This window comes from Corvus cornix, chromosome 4A (genome assembly GCF_000738735.6).
Source record: "Corvus cornix cornix isolate S_Up_H32 chromosome 4A, ASM73873v5, whole genome shotgun sequence".
NCBI classification, from domain to species: Eukaryota; Metazoa; Chordata; class Aves; order Passeriformes; family Corvidae; genus Corvus; species Corvus cornix.
This window is the reverse complement of record NC_047058.1, coordinates 4,292,367-4,312,859: the sequence shown is the minus strand read 5'-3', so window position 1 is coordinate 4,312,859 and position 20,493 is coordinate 4,292,367. Positions and strand designations below refer to the sequence as shown.

The 20,493-nt window shown below is 53.0% G+C and overlaps 1 protein-coding gene across 1 annotated transcript; it reads left to right on the top strand.

Moving 5' to 3' along the window:
• Positions 1-10,291: 10,291 nt before the first annotated feature.
• Positions 10,292-19,056, top strand: TNMD (tenomodulin). The gene is made up of 7 exons (XM_039571731.1): positions 10,292-10,402; positions 10,529-10,663; positions 13,899-14,039; positions 14,834-14,935; positions 16,769-16,922; positions 18,156-18,328; positions 18,601-19,056. Exons 1-7 carry the CDS (start codon positions 10,355-10,357, stop codon positions 18,808-18,810), a joined length of 963 nt encoding a protein of 320 aa, XP_039427665.1. The 5' UTR covers positions 10,292-10,354; the 3' UTR covers positions 18,811-19,056.
• The last annotated feature ends 1,437 nt before the right edge of the window (positions 19,057-20,493 follow it).

Sequence of the window (20,493 nt, the reverse complement as noted above, 5' to 3'; positions counted from 1 at the left end):
TGCTGGCACAGGTGACATTTTGGTGCCTGGGATAGGGATGTGGCTTCATCTAGAGCTTGCTAAGCTCCCCTGGGATTTTGAAGGGTTTGATGATTACAATAACTGGTTGGGGGTTTTTTTGCGTCAGCTGCTTTTTATGCATCCCTGACTGTAGGAGTTAGAAGGAATCAAAGACTTTCAAACCGTCTGGCAGCTCTGGGGCCCACAGCCCACTGCAAGGAGGGAGGCGAGGGAAGAGCTCTGCTGGCCTCTGAAGTCTGCTTCTCCTCAGGGAGCAGTGGGAAGTTATTTCTGCAATATTGAAGCTGGATCAACCAAGGAGGAGATGACATGAGATTAATGAAATAATCATTCTCTGTGGGCTGAGCGGGGAGCAGGGCAGGATATTGCCCTGGCAATGCTCCTGGCAGCAAGCTGAGCACCAAGCAGGGAAACTAGAGGCACCAGTCTTCTGCCCCAAACTTTTCCCTCCAGCAGCAAGGACTTCTGTCTGCATCTTTCCTCTGCCTTGTACCCTCCTGCTCAAGGGAGGGTCATTTCCAGGTGCAGAGACCACAGTAACTCTGACCAGGAGAGCTGAACCCAGCTTGATTTGTTCAGTGTGATGAGTCCAGTGCTTGGTTTTTAACTATCCAAGCAAACACCTCCTAAGGTATCCCTGTCCTCCTCTTACTGACTGCACTATTGAAAGGGTTACCTGCTAAAGACAAGCATTTCTGTAAGTGTGGCAGGTGACACCAATAAATCACTGGGTCACACTGCTGCCAGGCAGACTCTGATGGGCCACCTAGCTTGTGGCCCTCTTGACCCCCTTCTGCCCCCATTTTCCTTTTCCACACCGGGGTCCTGCTCTGTCATGCGCTGGGAGTCCCTGGAGGGTTCAGCCACATCTGCAGACACCAGTTTCTGCAAACAAGCCCTGTGCAGGTTTTTCTTCTCCTGCTTATCCCAGTAAATATGTTTCAGTTAATCCAATTTGCTCTCGTATTGAGTTGCATCAAACACAGCGGCTGCCAACCAAATTTTAAAGATACAAAAAAAAGCAGCTCCAGCCCCTTGCTCACGGTTTGGGAGAGGAGGCTCCGTGTGGGCATCACACATTGCAGAGGGCAAACAATTCCCTTGGCCCCCCGAGGCACAGCTGGGGTGCACTGGTGACGGGCAGCAAATAACACAGGGGTAAAGGACTAAATCACATTTGTACATCCTCCTCCACCACATTCCTCTGCATTATTTAAGAGAAAACATGTTCTCTTCTAGTCTTTATTCTTTCCCTTTTGCACTCAATTCCTGCTGTGGGCAAGTGAACTAAATCAAATGCTCCAAGCCCAGGTTTCATGAAGCCTTTCTGATCACACTCTGGGTTTAATATAGGTCTGGAAAGCCACCCCTGTTCCTGCAGCAGGCCACAGCCAGCTCTGGGATCAGGCAGAGCTGTGCAGACCTGGGCTGGGCAGAGCCAACGGCTGCCATGCATGGACTGAAAGCCCAGAGCCCAACACCTGCAGCTTGGAACTGCAGATCCAGGGCCAGACTGGGGGAAAGAGCCATGCTCTGGGAGCAGACTCATGGGCAGCTGTCACTGACTCTGCCTGGGACCATCACGAGACAAAGCACGAGCCTGGGGCCCCCATGGCAGGCGGTGTTTGGAGCCAGGGCAGGCACCACACAGCAGCACAGCCCCAGGCCCTCGCTCGAGCTGAGGTGGGTCTGGAGCACTTGCAGTGCCATCACACCAGCCTGGCTAGACATCCCAGAGGGAGCCCACAAATCCCCCACACCAGGGCCTTGCAGGAGCAGCAGCACATTTGCCAGAAAAGCAGCTCCTCACCTACACTGCCCCTGCAGATACCACGGGCAGGAGAGGCTGGGTGACAGAGGGGCAGCCCCTCACACAGCTGGGTAAAGGCAGGGGAGCTGCTTCCCACACTTGACAGGGAGGGGATTCTGACCCCCCGAGGGCACCCATAAGGGCATGAGGTTAGAGCAGGCACCAACATCTCTGTGGGTGACCCACCCCTGCAGGGCAAAATTGATTTTTTTTGAATTAATCTATTTACAGAGTTGGAGTTGAGCTAGCTTTAGGTGCTATTTAAGCTGCTTTCCCTGTGCCTCGTGTGCAGCATTTGCATGGTGGGATTAAATCAGATGGGGGGAGTGAGAGCAGAGGCACAAGCACCTCTGGGTGTCTGAAACCTGCACACCCAGAGCAGGGTCTGAGCCTCCTCACAGCCCTCCATCCTGCATGCCTAAAGCATCCCCCCAGCAGGGGAGCAGCTAAGGAGCCCCAAAAGCTTTGGGATGAAGCATTGGAGCATCAGACCCCACCAGCCTGAGAAGCTCCAGCCCAGCAGGACCCTCAGCACCCTCCAGCAGAGATCCTTCATGCTTTGGAAAAAAGCTTAGCGAGGAGGATTTCTCCTCTCTGTCATTAACCTGACATAATGTCTTTCCTGCTGGCAGCTTTCAGGCTCAGCAGGTTTGTTATAAAATTCATTATCAGATATTGCAATCACAGTCACCTTTATTGGGCTCTGCATTTACAATAATTAGGCCAATAAACACTGATTTATAAAAATGACAAACAGGAACTCCCGGTAAGCAAGAAAAATGTGCTTTCTTTAGCAAGCAGTTTCTCACAGGACAGAAAAAAATTGTAAAAAGGTAGAAACCAATCACTGTAGGTGACAGCAAAGTAAAGCAGATTCTCCTGGGAATTTCCACATCCCAGCCAAGACATCACCAGGGACAGACCCAGGGTGCAGACCCCAGTGCCGGGGGTTGCAGAACCAGGGAGCAGGGAAGATGCTGGAGGTGCAATGGGAAGAGAAGATCACAGCAGGGGGCACAGAGAGGGAAAGAGCAAGGAGGAGGAAGCAGGAACCGGGAGGGAGAGTGGGAACAAAGCAACAGCAGAGGGAAAAATCCAACAGAAGGGAAGCACTTTGGCAGGGAAGGAGGGAAAAAAAAGAACCTGCCAGGTATAGCAAGGGGAGAGCAGGGCAGTAGGAGAGAAAGAGGGTGAGATAGAGCTTCAAGCCTTAATGTCCAGGAGAAAACGAGCGAGGCGAGAGGGAGGTGTTATCTGAGAGAGGGCACTGCAGATGCTCTCTGCCTTCCCAGACTGCTCCAGAGGCACAGGGGCTGTCTCAGTGGGCTTTGTGAGGCACAGCCGGGCTGTGACAGCAAGCTGACCCCCCAGAGCAGCCCCTCGGGGGTGCACGGGGTGGAAGTCGAGGGCAGACACACCACACACGGCAGAAGTGGGCGAGAGTGTGACCCCAAAGGCAAAGACTCACTGTGCCAAGGAAAGGGCAGAGCTGCAGCCAGCCCAGCTGCAGGGGAAGGAGCTCATGGGGCACAGAATGGGGCCCAGAACCACAGGGGTGCAAGCCAGCCCTCCTGCAGACTCCAGCAGGGGTGCTAGGAGACCCTCACCCAGGGCCAGTGCCCTGGGACTCTGGCACCCCCTCAGCGGGCAATAGCTGAGTCACCCAGGTTCCAACAACACCCCCAGTCACTGCGGGACACCAGCTCCTGGAACAACCCTCAGCATCTCCCTGTCCCACAGCCAGGAGCACTGGGAGCCCTCTGGCCTGACACCACCCCTGCAGCAGCCTCTGGAGGTGGGTACCCCCAAAGCTGGGCAGGGAGAGCCCAGCAGCAGCACCGTGCCCATGGCCCCAGCAGCCAGCCCGCCCTGGCAGCATGTGCCCTGGCACCAGTGTGCTCATCATGCCCCCTCTGCACCCCCTTGGCAGCCCATCTGCCATCACACACGGCTGAGGAAGAGGGAAAGCAGAGCAGCAGGAGGAGGAGGAACAGGCCATCCCCTCCCATCCCTGCCCCATGGGCACACAGCCCAGCCAGCTGCAGGTGCCTCTGCCCGACAGCAGCAGGGCTGGTCAGTGCACACCTCGCTGCCCTCACAGCTCCCACCTCTCTTTCCTCCCTTTTCAGTCTGTATTTCCCCTTGCTGATACTCAGCTCTCAGCACACCTGGCTGCTGGGAGCCCTGCAGCCCCACTCTGCCAGCCAAGGGCACAGCCCAAACACCCCTGCAGCCACCCCATCCCCTATATACCCTCCCAGGCAGCTGAGCAGCCTTGGCCCCAACCACCTTTGCTCATGAGGAACACCTGATGCCCAAAGAAGAAGTGTGGCTGGCAGGAGTGCCCCCAGTCTGGGCACCCCCAGCTGCCAGGGAACATCCAGAGGGGAGCCAGCATCAGCTGATGAGCCCCAAAACTCATGGGGTTACAGAGCTTTCCACCACTTTTTTGTATTTGAGGCAGACGTGGGCAATTCTGCTGACTTTGGTTCGTTTTATTTATTTTATTGATTTTTAAAATAGCTGCTTTTTTCCAAAAGGGCCCCGGGGCTGTGAACAGCTTGACTGTACATATGAGAGCTGGGAAGGAGGCAGCAGCAGAGCTGGAGGCACAGGGAAACAGGTGAGGCTGCATGGAGACAACACAGGGAAAGAACCAGGCAAACCCTCATCTCCTGAGCCTCAGAATCTCCCCAGGAACCTCAGTGCACCCAGGAGACCTGAGAATTCATGCTCCCATCACTGGGCTGCAGCTGCATGTGGTCTCAAGGGATGAGGGAAAATGTTGTTTGCATTGTCACTGGGCAATTAATGGTAAAGGCCATCAATGGGAGAGTTAATGACAATCAAGGAAAAATTAACTGTGTTGAAATTCTTCAGTTTAATGGATCCTTTCTTGATTAATAGCACGTAGGAGTAATCTCAACTCTTTCTTTACTTGCTGTGGAAGTAAACAACATTAATGCATGTATCAGGTGACAGTAGAAGAAGGAGGAGACACTGTGGTACTGCACTGATTCAGTAGGAAGTGTTCAATATGTTAATATTAAATACTTTAGGTTTGCTAAGCAGTGATAAAATGCTGGTTATTCTCTTCACACAATCCCGGTGCAATGAAGTCCCTTTTACCAAATTTTTTCTTCTCCCTATAGGTTTCCCACAGCCAAGTTCTCAGCTGAGGTTAGATACTGACCCGGCAGGTCCTCAGAGGGGACCCGGGTGCCTCTCCACGTGCTGATGAGTTTGTTGCTGGTACCCAGAGCATCCCTGCATCCTGCACTGCACCCCCACACCTGCAGCACCACACCTGCACCTCTCCGAGCAACCTCCTTCCCTCAGACACAGTCATCACAAAATTGCCTGCTCCTAATGAAGCAGGCTGGCAATTAACTGCTGCCAGCAGAGCGTTGGCATCACTCCGAGCATCCGTCTGCTGCCGTGAGCAGGGAACCCAATAACCCTGTGGTGGTTTTGGGTGATGGGCGACAGGGGGGAGATCACTGCAGGGCAGGGGGAGACACCAACCCATGGCCCCCAGGTTATCCCCTTCTTGCATTCCCTTCTTGCACATCCCAGAGGAGCTGCAGACTGTTCCTTAACAGCCCTCAAACTATTTTTAATAAAAGGCATTTCGGTGTGGCACCAACACACACATAGCTTTCAATTACATTTTAGCTCTCCCAGTAGGAAGCAGCTCTTTATTGGGAAAAGTGACTTATGATAGTGCAGGATTATGGGTTTGGTCTTTGCGTTACAGGTATTCAAAGCCTGGTGAAAATAAAAACTGCTCAGCACACATTCCATAGCTGAGCTAAGCCTCGTGCATGGGGAAGCATTTCGGAAGAAGTTAAGTGTTTGAAATAAAACTGTGTAGTCATCTGGTAGAACAGAGACATGGAATTGTTATTTATCAAGATGAAACTGGCATTTGGATAAAATTCTCCGGCGCTGTTAATAACTTCTGTTGACGAGGGAGTTGCAAGAGCAGCGATGAGGCAGCTGTCCCCGGAGCTCGGAGGAGCGGGATTTTTCACGGGCTGTGAGCAAGGGAAGCGCGTGTCTGCTGTAATAACTTTCTGAGCGCCTCCGTCAGAACGGCCACCACGAATTTATCTTTTTCTGTTCTCTCCCAAAGCTTTGTCAGTTTTGAGTAATTTGCTGTGAGTAGCAGCTGCTGGAGTGCCACATGGCCACGTGCTTCTCCAGCATGAACTCCAGCTCCCTGAGCAGTTTTATCATAATGATTAAGTTCCTTAACTTGAATCAAGGATGTCTCTGGAGTTCCCTACGACGATGTGAACTTAAGATAAACAATGAATGATGAATAGGCCAATTACTGATACCTCCCTTACTGAAACCTTCGGCTGAGGCCGTATGTGGCTGGTTGATAAGAGGAGGTACATGTCCTCTCATCTGGCAAATGTTACTGAAAATTGGATGGTTTGAAGCAAAGACAGTTCTGGGTAATCAGGCACTGGCTAATGAGCAACTTTCTTTTATACGTGATTTTTCCCTTTCTCTGTTTGCTGTCCATGATGCTGGAAGTGGAGAGGGAGCCGTCAGCCCGAGCCATATGGTGCAAATGCTTCTCCATAGTACAAATCCCTGCCCTTGTCCCCCACAGTGCGCCCCAGCACAAAGCACAAAAGCAGCAGGAGAGAGCCAAGGCCTGTCTGGTGCTCCTGCACATCTCCTGGGGGTAAGGAAGCCTTTCCTGAGAGAGCCACCCAAACGAGGGGAACAGCCATTCCATAAGCCTACCAGCAGTCTGGTAAAATTTTGTGGGCGCAACTGCAAAGGGATACAGACACCACAGCTGAGGATGAGGGAAAAGCACCTCATAGCAGGGAGGCAGTGCCTCAGCCATGCTGTCAGTCAGCATTCTGGACATGTTCGGGGCTGAAGCACCGAAAAGAGCAAAGCAAGAGGCATTTTCCCTACCAAGAGATCTCCCAGTGGCAGGCAAGGAGAAGGGCCACAGTGGAGGTGGGCACAGTGGGGTCCCCCAGGTGCTGAGGCTCCGTGTTGCTCCTCTGGCTCCCGCCAGGAGCAGGTGTCACCACTGACACCACTGCCAGCCGTGAGAGCTGAATGGCACCACATCCCACAGCAAATGGTATGATTTACTTACTACCTATGGAATTGCCCAATTAATTCACTATCCACATTAATATTATGGCTCATTTTTAACTTTACTGTCTCCATCGTTCCAATTTAGTGCTGCTCAGAGATGCTGCCACTGACCTTAATGGGTTTTTCATTATAACGAAGAGCACGATATTAATCACGTGGGGGTTTCAGCTGAAGGTTGCTGCCCAAGCTCCACTGCTTTGGGGAGCTGCTTTTTAGTGGTTTGGGGACCTATCTTATTTCAGGCTGCTCACCCCCGTTCACACCATGTACAATCCTTTGTGCTGTCCAGGAGGAATTTCTTGGTATAACATTTCCAAGCACAGAAGTTTTATGCAGCAGTCAAGCTACGCTGCAGATATGATAGATTTTTCTGGGCAAATTGGAAAAAGGAGTAGAAAACTGAAAGGATGCACCAGTCATAGGCAATGAGCCTCTTACTATCCTGTATAAAAAATCAAATGCCTTTTAATCATTTCAAATGTTCTTCTGGGTATCAATTAGTCACACATTAACATCAGTATTGCTTCTCTTCCTCAGTTCATATCAGATTAAATTCTCCCCTCTCATATACCCTCGCTCTCATTAGCTTCATGGAAAATTAGTGATTGTTCCCTCTCCATTGGCACTGATGGGAGATTTCCATTGGCACCGCTTTTTATACGGAGAACCTGGTTGTCATCTTAAGGACACTAAGGGGTTTCCCCCCCAGACTTGTTGTCTTTTCATAAAAAATACCTTTCCTTTTCTTTTTTTTTTTTTTCCCCTCTGAAACCCTGAAATCTGAGCCAGAGCATTGGGGAATGGGGGAAAAAAATCCAACACTTTTGATGAGTGTCAACCTGCAGATTCTGTCCTTCTCTGCATCCCAACTATCTGTCTCCTTGTCAGGAAGCAGTGGCTGTAACACAGCCACAGGTGCTGAGGGGACGACACCTGGGGTTGCACAGGGGTTTTGCTGCTGTCAAACCCCCCATCCAAGGCTGGGTATTCATACATAACACTCTCTGTGGAGAGCAGCAGTGTGGAGGGCTCTCATCCTCCTCCCTGCCCTGCATGGGCCAGGACACTCTGGGCTGAGCTGGCCGTGAGGCTGTGTGCCCACGGCTGTGCATGTGGTGCCGGTGCTCACTCCCGCTGCCCCCCAGCCCAGTTTTTGCAGGACCAGCAGGTCAAGGGTTCCAGCCCAGCCACAGGATCCCCCACAGCCCCACCACCCACCCCAGCCTCTCCATCTGCAGCACTGCCAGTGCTGGAAGGGACCTGTGATATTTATTGAGTTTTATTAACTCCCAGCCCTGGGAGGTTCTCACCTCTTGCAGCTAATTCAGACACCCGGCTCCTGATGGGGATACAGTGATTGCCATTAAAAAGCTTGACATTTACCTTACAACAGTAATAAAATAATAATGCCTAATTTGGTTTATGAGTGGTATTTGCAGTGTTTCCTGTGCCTTGAGTGGGGGATATGGTGAAGATCTGCTGATCAATTATGTCTGCTTAGCAGCACTGCTGTAATTCTTTCCTGTAATCAGAACCATCTTTCAGTAGAGCTGCTCCAAAGTTTTCCTCTGAAACTCTAATTTTGACAAGAAAAGAAAATGTTTTCAAATACTTGAGTTTCCAGTGAATAACAAAAGCTTCTGAGATGGAACTTTCTGTTGGGAAGTGGAGACAGTCAAACCTGGTGTCTGCACAGATCAGCTGCATTTAGATTTCCAAAACCTCTCAGATGTTTTCAAAGGCTGCCTGCGATTGCTTTCCATTAAAAAGGGGTTTTTTCTCCTCCAAATAACCTCATCAGTATGATTTCCTTCTGTTATTACTATCTCAAATATTAAACCCCCTCAGTGTGTTTTACACCCCCAGCACTGCTGAGGGGCTGTGGGGTGAGCAGCTCCTGCTGCTCCAGGGCCAGGGAGCCCAAACCCCTTTTCAGGGAGCAGATACACACCAGGGCACACACATGGGCACGCTGCTCCCCCCAAGTCTCCACTTCTGTCCCTCCAGGATTTATCCCAGGTTGCAGGCAGCAACATCCCGATGCTCACAAAGCCAGTGCCAGACCTGCTAAAAGCAATTTCTTTCTCCATTTCTCATCCTGAGCAAAACTCGATGCGGATTTTCTGTTTTTCAGTGCAATTTTAATTAGTGCATGATGCACTTTGGGTTTTTATTAGAGTAAACAGCTTGGAAAAAGAGTCCATGCCAGCTCTTCTACACCAGGGAGCCTCATCCTGTTCAGACTAGAAACCTCACGCCTGATTCCTGAAAGCCTTCCTTAAGATGGGTTCATTTCCACAAAGAAATGCTACGATTTCAACAAATGGAAATTTTTGAACATAGAAAAAGAAAAAAAAAATTAGTCAGGAAATTCCTGGCTAGGCCAACTTTGGGGTAAGGCTGTGCTCTCCAGGGGGAGCGCTCAGGCCTCACACACGCCCTGCACACATGGGCACACTGCAAGTGCGTGCACACCCACGCACACCCTGCTCACATGTCTGCACACACGTTACACACACGTTACACACACACGTTACACACACGTTACACACACACGTTACACATGTTACACACACACGTTACACACACGTTACACACACGTTACACACACACGTTACACACACGTTACACACACGTTACACACACACGTACACGCACACGTACACACACGCGCCCCCCGCCATGCCCGTGTCCCCCTGCCGTGCCCGTGTCCCTCTGCCGTGCCCCTGTCTCTCTGCCGTGCCCCTGTCCCCCTGCCATGCCCATATCCCCCTGCCATGCCCGTATCCCCCTGCCATGCCCGTGTCCCCCTGCCATGCCCATATCCCCCTGCCGTGCCCCTGTCCCCCTGCCATGCCCATATCCCCCTGCCATGCCCCTGTCCCTCTGCCATGCCCATATCCCCCTGCCATGCCCATATCCCCCTGCCGTGCCCCTGTCCCCCTGCCATGCCCCTGTCCCCCTGCCATGCCCGTGTCCCCCCGCCGTGCAGGGACCCCACTGGCAGCTCCTGGGCTGTTCCCACACACGCATGAACAGCGCAGCAGTGTCCCTGTCCCCAAGCTCCAAGGGGACCGGCAGTCTGGGCCCCTCCAGCCATTGGCACATGGGCAGAAGTGCAGGGCAGAAGCGGGGATGACACGAGAAGCGGGGCCCCGGACGCGTCTCGCAGCCACCGCGCCGTGGGGCTCCGCGTGTCCAGCGGCGTGGGGATGGCCGGAGCGCTGCGGCCAGCAGCGCTGCGGGAGCGCCGGGCCCCGCGGGCTGCGGGGAGAGCTGGCTGCCCCTCCGCGGGGGTGGCCGTGGCCCAGCCTCCCCACCGCGTGTGCAGCCAGAGCCTCTCTAACTCCACCTCGGAGCGGGCTGGCGTCCTCGCACACGGAGGAGACCATGGGAGAGACGGCTCGGCAGAGCCCGCAGGACTGCCGCTTTCTGGACGTAAGTTCATGGCTTGCCTTGCCACCCTGCGTCCCTACGGCGCCAGAAATGTCTGATACGTGCGTGTCCTCCTCCCTCCTGGAGCCCTCAGCACATCCCGGCTATCACTGGTTTGTCATTAAATAGGCAGAAGCAGCCAAGCCGCGGAAGAAGATCTGCCCCAGGTACCAGCTCTGTGGACTGCTCTTCAGCGCGCTGCTCCTTTCTCTTATTCTGATATTTTTTGGTGTCAAATACCTCTGGAACCCAGCACCCAGAAAAGTAAGTAAAAACTCTTTGATACAGCATTTCAGAGCATTCCTTCCCCAGACAGAGCTGTCCTTCTCCCCTTGACTTGCTGAAACTTATAACAACTCCCCAAAACCCAGGCAACTTCACAAAATGCATTTTCTCAGACCACAAGTATTCATGGGACTTTTAAAAATCTTTGTATTATTCATAACTAGCTTTTACTTTATACAGGCTGGGTTTTTTCCCTGTCACCGCATTCTTTCCCCAGTTAACAATTAACAGGGGATGGGAGCTATGCCACGAAGAGTTAAAGTTACTCTTATTTCACCGGCAACAAATTTTATGACAAGTAAGAAAATATTTTCCATTTCATTTCAATTATCTTGCCAGAAACCGGTGGAAAAGTCATTATGCCACCGCATAAAGAGGAGAGAAAGCCAGGACGCAGTGGTGATTGATTGTCATGGATTATATTTCTTACTTTAATGTGTCTGCAATGTGAGGCATGGTGAGATGGATTAGCTTCTGGAGGAGCTCCTGCTAACTGGATTGGGCTCGTTTATTCCCAGCTGCAGATGGACGCTGCTGTAAGTGCCGAGCACATCAGGGACTTGCAGGACTGGGCATCTCCAGCCATCTCTGCCCGCTGCTGCCCAGCATCCTGACAATTCTGCCAAAACCCTTTTTTATCCCACACCCCAAGTAAATAATTTAACCTTGAAGCCTGCCTGGTGCCAGTCATCCTCCGTTACTTTGAACGTCCATGTTCATCCAGGAGGCCCCGCTTTGCATCCCATCACCAGTGGGTTTTGCTGGCTCTTAAGAACATCTCCAAAATTCCTGTGCACAGCCAAGGCAGTCTCTTTCCCACGCTGGCATCTCCAATCTCCTCCCTGCCCTACCCTGGAGCTGCTCCAGCCTGGCCAGGATGCCCTCCTGCCGGGTAGAGGAAGCACCCTGCTTGCTGGAAACTTTATCTTCTTATCAGCAAATAGAAATAAATACCCCCCAAAATAAAAGAAAAAACAATAAAAGCCATATGTTCCTCCAGAATCCTGCCAAGATGATTATAAAGTCTCTACTGTTCCTAGAAAAACAGGAGTCATGCCAGCCATGAGGGGAAGAGGCTGTTAACCCCTGGAGGGGCAGTTTTCTCCAAGCAGGCAGTGCAGAGACAATGCCACAGCCTCGGAAAGGACATCCAGAACTCCGGCCCTTGGGGTCCTCGCTGGTGGCACTGGTGGAGCATGGAGTCCACCCAGCCCTCCCCAACACCTGACGGGCAGGCAAGTAGGGCGTGAGGTCCCAAAAAGCAGAGCTGCTCCTGCAGTGGAGCTGCACACGGACACTCCCAGAGCCCAGCACTGCCCTGTCCCTGTGGCTGTAGGGCTTCTCCAGCTGGCCTGGGAGTCCTCAGGACAAAGCAGGATGGGGGGTGGGGCTGGAAATTCATAAAGCTCAGAAATATCAGCCAAGGGGAATTAATCTCTTTAAAGAATATGAAACCCTTCAAGCTTCCTTGATGTAACAGGAGAGTGGAAAAAAACTTGAAAGAAGAGTTGTTCCTCTGAGGGGTGGCCTTGGACACGGCTCTGCCCTCTGCACAGCAGCCTCTGTGCCAGCCAGCACAGCTGATGATTCAGCTAACGAGGGGTTCATCACAGCCTTGCAGAGGGACATATTTCAACCATTCACCAGCAAGTGTCATTTTTAGCCCTATAAAACATCTCATAGCTCTCTGAACAGCACAGGGCTGGCAAAGCCCAAGTGGGTTAGCTGGCCGCTGTGCTGGCCAAAGTAATTCTTTGTAAATGGAGAGGCACTTGAAGGTAAGGTGCCACCAGGGATCCTGCCCTCCTTGAAATGGTTTATGGCACTGTGTGCATTTTGTCAGTCAAAACCAGCGGCCATCCACCCATTTCAGGCTTCAGACTGTTTTTACCACATCATAAAATCCATTGAGAGCTATATATCTTTACAAAATCTTCCTGCAGACCAGCAGGAGATGCTCGTGGCTGCCAAGGCTCACATCATTCCTCTAACCTTTAAGCAGGGGTGAAGGCCCCCATCAGTTCCCATCTGCACAGCTAGTTCTGCACCCTGGTGGATGCAAAACAGGGAATACCGATGCTGGGAACACTGCTAAGAGGCTTTGAACCGCCCAAGGGGAGGGATGTGCAGGAACCAGGGGACTGTGAAAGGTGGTTTGGGTTGGCACTAAAGGCAGAGCTCCTGCCCCACACAAGTGGGGCCAGCATGCTCCTGCCGTGGTTCCATGGCCGTACTGCGGGATGAACAGGGCTCTCGCATCCCCAGGCCTCCATCTCTCCTCCCTGCCCGTGGACTTGAGGGGTTTTGCACAAGCCCTTTGCTTCCACACAGCACCGTTTGATTTGGGAAACGAGTCTCCCCGGGGCCCGGCAGCTCTCGCCGCGCCAGCAGGATCGCTTTTGAGCTTCAAATAGCATCTGCCACTCCTCATCCTGTAAGGGTCAGGCATCCGCAGAGACTGAGGGCTGCCGGGCTGGCGGAGTGCAGCGAGCACCTGCGAGCAGGAGAGCGCTGCTCCTCCCGGCGCCGCTTCCCGAGGGGATGAGCGCCGCCGGGAAGCCAGCTGCTACGCCCCGAAGCTCTTCAGCAGCCCTCGAGGAGGTCTTTGATCCGCAGGCAATCCTTGATCTCCTCCAGGCAGAGAGAGGTTCTTACCGCTGCCTTTCCAGGAAACACAGAAGGCGCAGAGATGGAGCAAGTCAGCTGGGGAGGACACGATGGAGCAAGTGAGCCGGGGACACAGTGATGGAGCAAACAAGCCAGGGATGGATGCGGTGTGGAGCAAGCAAGCCAGGGAGAAGGGAAAATGAAGTACCTGTGGATTCGGGAACTCAGTCCAGCCTGGGATGTAACCAGGCTCATGCCACAGAAAGCACCAGCAAAGGCCGAGCTGTGGCAAAGCTCCTGATGCAAGCGTGGGAGCAGCATCTTCTCCCAGGCTTGACACACATCCCAGGCTTGACACACACTACCCCTCAACCTGGCTGCAGCCTGCTCTTTCACCCAACCCTGGCACCTGCCTGGGAGCTGCCTCTCCTTGTGCTATCCAGGTGATTGCTCCAGCTCAGAGCTGGGCTGTGAGGAAGCAGCCAGAGCCACGGCAGGGTCCCCAGCAGTGATGGTCACACACCCAGCACCTGCCTGTCCACCCATTGGACAGGGTGTGACACCAGAGGGGTGCTGAGCTGACCCCTGTGTGACTTTGGCCTCCCAGGTTTATGACATGGAACACACATTCTTCAGCAATGGTGAGAAGAAGAAGATTGTGATGGAGATTGACCCGCTGGCCAGGACAGAGACCTTCAGCAGCGGGAACGGCAGTGAGGAAATCCTGGAGATCCATGACTTCAAAAACGTGAGTGTGGCAGCTTGTCCCTGAGACCCTGCAGTCTTGCAGCAGGACTGATGGGATCCTTTAGGACACTGTGAAGCTGCTGGAGCAAGTACCAGGACTATTTGCCCCTGCATGAGGGAGAGCAAGACCCAGACTCCCCGGGGATACTCTCAAAGGAAAGGAGATGCGTTACCTACATAAGCTTCCACCTGTATTTAATGGTGGCGTGGTTCAGTTCCAATGAAATACATCTTAGAAGTGAGACCTAGTTATTGGATTTACCCTTGCAAAGGAACGCAATCATCATCTGTCTATCTGAGCCCAGTGCATTTGTCTGTCTGGAGAGCATTAAAACCTCATGACGCTGTAGAAGGCTCTCTCTGAAACCTAATTAAAATTTGTAGGGAAATACCCTGTGCAGTGACATATGGCAAAATTTTGAGCTAATAGCCTAGCAGGAACGGGGGCTGAATGTTCATATAACCATAACGGTCAGATGCTATTCTGCATATTTTTATTTATGATAATGAGAGCTCATGATAGTTATAAGGAGAAGAGGAGCAGAGTAGAATTTTATGACTACCTGCCTTAAAATATTTGTAAAAAGCCCAGTTCTCCCAAACCATAAAATGCAATATCCCTTATGAGAACCTGTTAGTACATCTTAGCACCACGGCTGAATGGAACTGGCACAAAAACATCAACAGGGAAAATATGACTAAACCCTCCTCCTCCAGCTGTACCCTCCCTACAATGGGTTATTCATCCAGCTCTTTGCCCTGACTGCTTTTGGGGTGTTTGCTTTGATCCTGTAGGGAATAACCGGCATCTTCTTTGTGGGACTTCAAAAATGCTTCATCAAAACTCAGACTAAAGTCCTACCTGAGACAACAGAGGCCAAGATCCCCGAGCTTGAGGTAGGTGAATAAAACAGGGCTCCCCTCTGCCCTGCGAAATCCTCTCCTCTCCCTGGCATAGGAGCTGCCATTCCTGCCGCCCTCCCATCTGCTCCAGCCTTCCCAGAGACGCTGCAATAAAGAAATAATGAGTTGTGATCGCTTCATAAAATGATCTTATTTCAGAGGATTGCTTATAAAAACAAGTGAAAAGAGACAGGATTAGACAGCGACCGACAAAAACCTCTCAACACAATACCGGAGATCAAGAACAATAATCCTGTTGTAGTCAAAAGGTCGTAAGGCAGCTCAGGATTAGCAGTCACTAAAAAGTCAATCAAATTCTTTTCTCCAAGATTTGAGCCTCATGTTTTCAAACAGAATGAGGCAGAAATAAGGGATTTAAATGAGCAGCCACTTTTAAGAAATGCAATTTGAGAAAACTCTTGGCGTGCAGACCTGAGAGGTAGGAAGGGCTGGGGCCACTTCCCTGTCCTGCATGGACCTTCGTCCCACTGATGTGCCTGATTGCTTCCTGCATCCACTTAACTGCCCACTGCATCCTGCTGCAAGGAGCCTCACACCTTGCATGCTGCAATGAAAAAAGTGTGGACTCCATGATTTAATCCCTCTCTGACAGCGTGACCTGGAGTGACGGCTCAGTCCCTTGACAGCAGTTGTCCTTTGTCCCTGTCCCCATCCCCGAGGCCCTGGTGGTGGCACAGCCTTCCTGCCTCCCCATTTCCAGGACGACGGGTGTTAGCAGATTGAATCCCCCCTAGGGAAGCTGCTGCAGATAAAATGCCAGCAGGACACGTGTTTGAAATGAAGCGTGGGCAGAAACATTTCCCTGAATCATGACCCAAATTCCCAGACACCGATCCTTTGATTATGCCCTAAGAAGCTAATAGATCTTTTCAGCTACCATCGTAAAAGGGATATGACTTCCCAGGCTTTAGCAGAACATTGCCCCAGGTAGAGAGCTGAAATGTAAAACCCAGTGAGATAAATGTAGATTTAAGCTCTAGTCATGTCTTCTCAGAGCCTGCACGCTGCCAGGTCCTGAAGGCAGCACCTCCCCAACCCCCCAGCTTCCACCAGAGACTCCAAAAATGACCCAGACTGGGTCAGGTTGTGTTGGCTCCTTCCTATGATTTCCCAAAGCCGCAAGAAAAAACTATAAAAGAGATATATATCTCCAGACACCTTCTGGAGAGAAAAATGCTTTCTGCCAGCTTGCTCTATGGGCCACCACCACCAACATAGACAACATTGCCTTGGCAGAGAGCTCAGTGCAGGCCCATCCAATAATCTTTATATATCTCCCTCCCTAAGTGCCTGCCAAAACACACCATGGACTACTGCAACGGCAGAGACATGTGGTATAAATTACAGAATACAGCCATGCAAAGAATTTCTGTGAGGAGTAAATTAAAGTGTTCGATCAAAAAATCAGTAGCAGAAGGAGAGAGGAGTTAAGTCCTAGGAGCAAAGCAGAGCAGAGATGTTTTAATCTTGTGTTTTAAATGACACTGGGGGGCTCCAGAAGGCTCTTCCAGATAGTGGGGACTGCACAGGAAAAGGGTCTTGGATGATGAACTAAGAGAGGAGAGAGCAGGGTGGTGTAGACTGAAGGTGGACAGGAAAGCCAAGGCTCATGATGGGTCTCCCCATGTGAGGACTGTTGGGGTAATTTGTGTGCATCCTGTGGGCACCGTGAGCCAAGGCAGGTGAAGTCCAGCTGCTCTCTGGGAGGGGAGAGGTGCCTCGGGGTAAGCCAAGGGGAGGAGAAGCAGCCAGTGGTGGGGAGAGCATGTCTCACCACACCAAGGTGAAGTCTTGCTCTTCTTCCAGGGTGAAGAAATCACCACCACCTACTTTGAGCAATCTGTGGTCTGGGTGCCAGGGGAAAAGCCTATTCAGAACAAGGAATTCCTGAAGAGCTCCAAAATTTTTGACATCTGCAAAAATGTGACCATCTTCTGGATCCACCCCACACCAATAGCAGGTACCAGGAGCCATCTCCCCCGCAAGGGGCTCATGAGCCCTCTCACTGGGAACAGCCCTGTCACACACCTGTGGGCGCTCTGCCATGTCCCCCTCTGTGACATGGGGGGAACCCCCTTTCACAGCCTCGTTGTACATCTCAGACATGAACACAGTGTTGCCCATGACCACAGGAGATCATGGCCAATGTAATAGCAGGGGCTGAAGTTCCTCTCTGCAAAGCACTCGTCTCTGCCGTCTCCCCACCGCCCTGCCCTTTGCAAAGTGGCCACCCTCCTCATAACAAGGCGGGAAAAAAAATAATCCTTTGTACCTGCAAAGAAAGCAGCACTGCTGGAAACTGGGACGCCTAAATTCTCGTCACCACATGAACATCAGAGTGTGAGCAGACATCTGCATCTAAATCACACAGCGGGGTTGCCACCTCCAGCTGCTCACTACACAGCCCTCGCAGAGGTTGTGGCCTCTGAGATGTGCCGGTGTAATTACCTGCTCTCTCTAACCCACTTCCAGCCAAATGAGCCGGGTTAAAAATCCCTGCTGAGAAAATTCCCTCTGCTCCGCAGCCACAGAGGCGCATGGCATCGCCCATAGGTACCGGCCCGCTCGCCGGTGGTCCAGAGGGCAGGTGGGCATCCGAGATCCTGATGCAGAGGGAGACTGGTGCCCTTGACTGCTGTGTCCCTTTTCTGCTTCCTTGTCCCTGCTGTTAGACCCTATCTGCAGCAGCGTCCTGGGTTGGTGGGTCCAGCTGGGTCACAAGGTGCATCCAAAGCCTTGGCCAGGACAGCAGTGTCCCAAGGCTGTCTGGCATCTCCCCAAGCAAAGGAAATTATTGCTGCTCTGGGTCTTTCCTAAGCTAAGAGAGCTGTAGCTGGGCATAATCTGCCCCAAATCATGGCCTTGGGGCTCATGCCAATTCGTGTTGCTTTGATGAGGCTCTACAAATCCACCCCCCAGCAGCAGAGCCCACCATGACGATGTGCTTCCACACACCCACAGCCCCATGCAGGGGATACCAACAGCACCCATGGGCCTGGGGATGGGACGGGCCATTATCTCCTACAGCCCTGCTCCCAGGCCAGGTGAGAGCAGGAGGCAATGGAGCACTGGTTTGCTGCTGGGCTTTTTGTGCATCTTGGCACCAAATTCTCATAGAGACGTTAATTCTTGCTGCTGCGTTTGTTCCCCTGCTCCGTGGTTATTGACAGCAACATTTGGACTCTTCCTGTAGCTCCTGAGCTGGCCAACCTTGAAGGGGCAGAGGAAGAAGACCCTGAGCTGCTCACGGACAGCCAGAGCTGGTTGGACGGGGGGAGCGAACACGAGCTGGAGAAGGACATGCAGGCGGGGCCCAAGCGTCGGGCACGGCAGCTCACTGAGGAGGACCTGCCCGTCAATGACTACGTGAGTGAGGGAATCACACCCTGGGGTGCCCTGGCCATGGGCTGGAGTGCCTTGGCCACAGTCCTGGGCTATCTTGGCCATGGTCCCAGGGTGTCCTCGCTGTGCTCCTTGGGATGGCCTGTGCATGCCCTTGGGGTGTCTCCACGTTCCTAGGGAGCTCTGCTCCTCCTCTGAGCTGCCCAGGCTGCCCTCCCAGGCTGTCCTGTCCATGCTCACGGGGTGCCTCAGCCACACGAGCCCCTCACTGCACTGGCTCTGTCTCTCCCTGGCAGTCGGAGAACGGGCTGGAGTTCCACCCTCTGTGGGATGAGCGAGGCTACTGCTGTGCCCAGTGCCGCCGCGCCAACCGCTACTGCCGGCGGGTCTGCGAGCCCCTGCTGGGCTACTACCCCTACCCCTACTGCTACCAGGGCGGGAGGGTCATCTGCCGCATCATCATGCCCTGCAACTGGTGGATCGCGCGCATGCTGGGCAGGGTGTAGGCCCCGCCGTGCCCGCCTGCTGCACGGCCACCACGCCGGTGCCTGCTGCCATGGCCCGCAGCGGGCACTGCCTGTGTGATGTCCGGTGAGCCTGTCCACCTGCCGGCCGTGGCACCGCCCGTGGGTGACCCCCGCACCCTGCGTGCTCCCACGGGGCTGGCGGAGGCCGCGCTCGAGCACGTCACCGCCGTGCTGAGCAGCAAGAGGCAAACAATAAACGTCTTGTATGAGCGATTGCAAAGAAAATGGAAAGTCATTTAGTCTCAGTCTGATGCTTAATGGGTCTGAGAAGTGATCTAATTGCGTGGCTGCCTCGTCAGGAGCATCCATAACTCAGGTACGGGCACCGCCAGCGCTCGCCTCACTGGGAACGTGCAGACGTGCCTAATTTGTTCCCTGATGGTGCTGGTGGCTGTTCAGCATGTCCTGACCCTCTGTTCCAGCATGCTCTGACGTGTTCAGTAGTTGTTACTGACAGCTCAGGGTGCCACCAGCCCCTCTGGACTTGTGCGCAGCACAGGTACAGGGAGAAGCTGGCACAAGGAGCTCCCTGAGGAGCCAAGCAGCCAAAGTCAGAGGGAGTCCACTCCTGTGGAGGACCCCAAGTGCCACCAGCTGTCCACAGCCGTGTCACCAACAAATGGGCAATACCTGAATGGCAGGAGGGAAGAAGGAATTCCTTGACACTGCAGCTGCCCTGAGCACGACGCTGCCTGCTGCAGGGCTGGCGGCTTACACCAAAATCCCCGTGCACCCCTGGGCAGACTTCTTCTGCCCATGACCTTGGGGCTCATGCCAAACCCAGGTTCCAGACTTCATCCCAGGGAGGCAGCTGCTGCTGAGGAGCTCTGACATCCTGCAGGTGTCACCAGGCAAAGCCCTCTCAGTGTCACCAAGGGAGTGCACGCTGCCATGGCCAGAACATACAGACAGGGGAGGGAGCAGAGACAGGTGCCAGATGTGGTGTTCCCAGGGCTGCCAGACCCCTGTCACAACCCCGCAGCTCCCATGGGGATGTGAGCATATTTTAAGGGCAGTTCTCTTCCTCCCTGTTCACGGCTGCACTGACAATGTGGTTAAAACACCGGGAACACGGTGCAGCAGAGCTCCCCACATGTCCCCCAAGGGACACCAACCAGCCTTGGGGACACCAAGTGTTTCTGACAAATCCCCTGAGACCTTTACCCCACTGAGAGGGGAGGTTCAAACACAGCGGGGGGATGTGTGAAACCCACCCAGCCACAGCTGTTGCAAGAAACCAAAGCCAGCCAGCAATGCTTCTGTCCCTGCTCAGGATGTCCAGAGAGGTGACCAAGGTGCACCCAGTGCCTTTGCCAGGACAACAATGTCCCAAGTGTGCCTGGCACCTCCCGCAGCACATGCCTGTACCTACAGAATGTCTCTCCAAATTAGAGTGAGTTGTCTACATAAGTGCTACTTAACCAGGGAAGACCCACACCCTCTGATGGCTGCAGTGCTTTTGCTGCCTGTGGGGATGAGCAGGCTGCACAAGCCTCCACATTCCCCAGGTTGCCACAACCCATGCTGGTTTCCCAGCTGGGCAGCTGCTTGGAAACCTCCAGGTTCCTCATGCCACCCTCTCCCAGAACCATCCCCAACCACCTGGCATCACCTCCACCAGCTGCCCCAGGAAGGAATCTGCCTGCGGAGGCAGGGGCACGG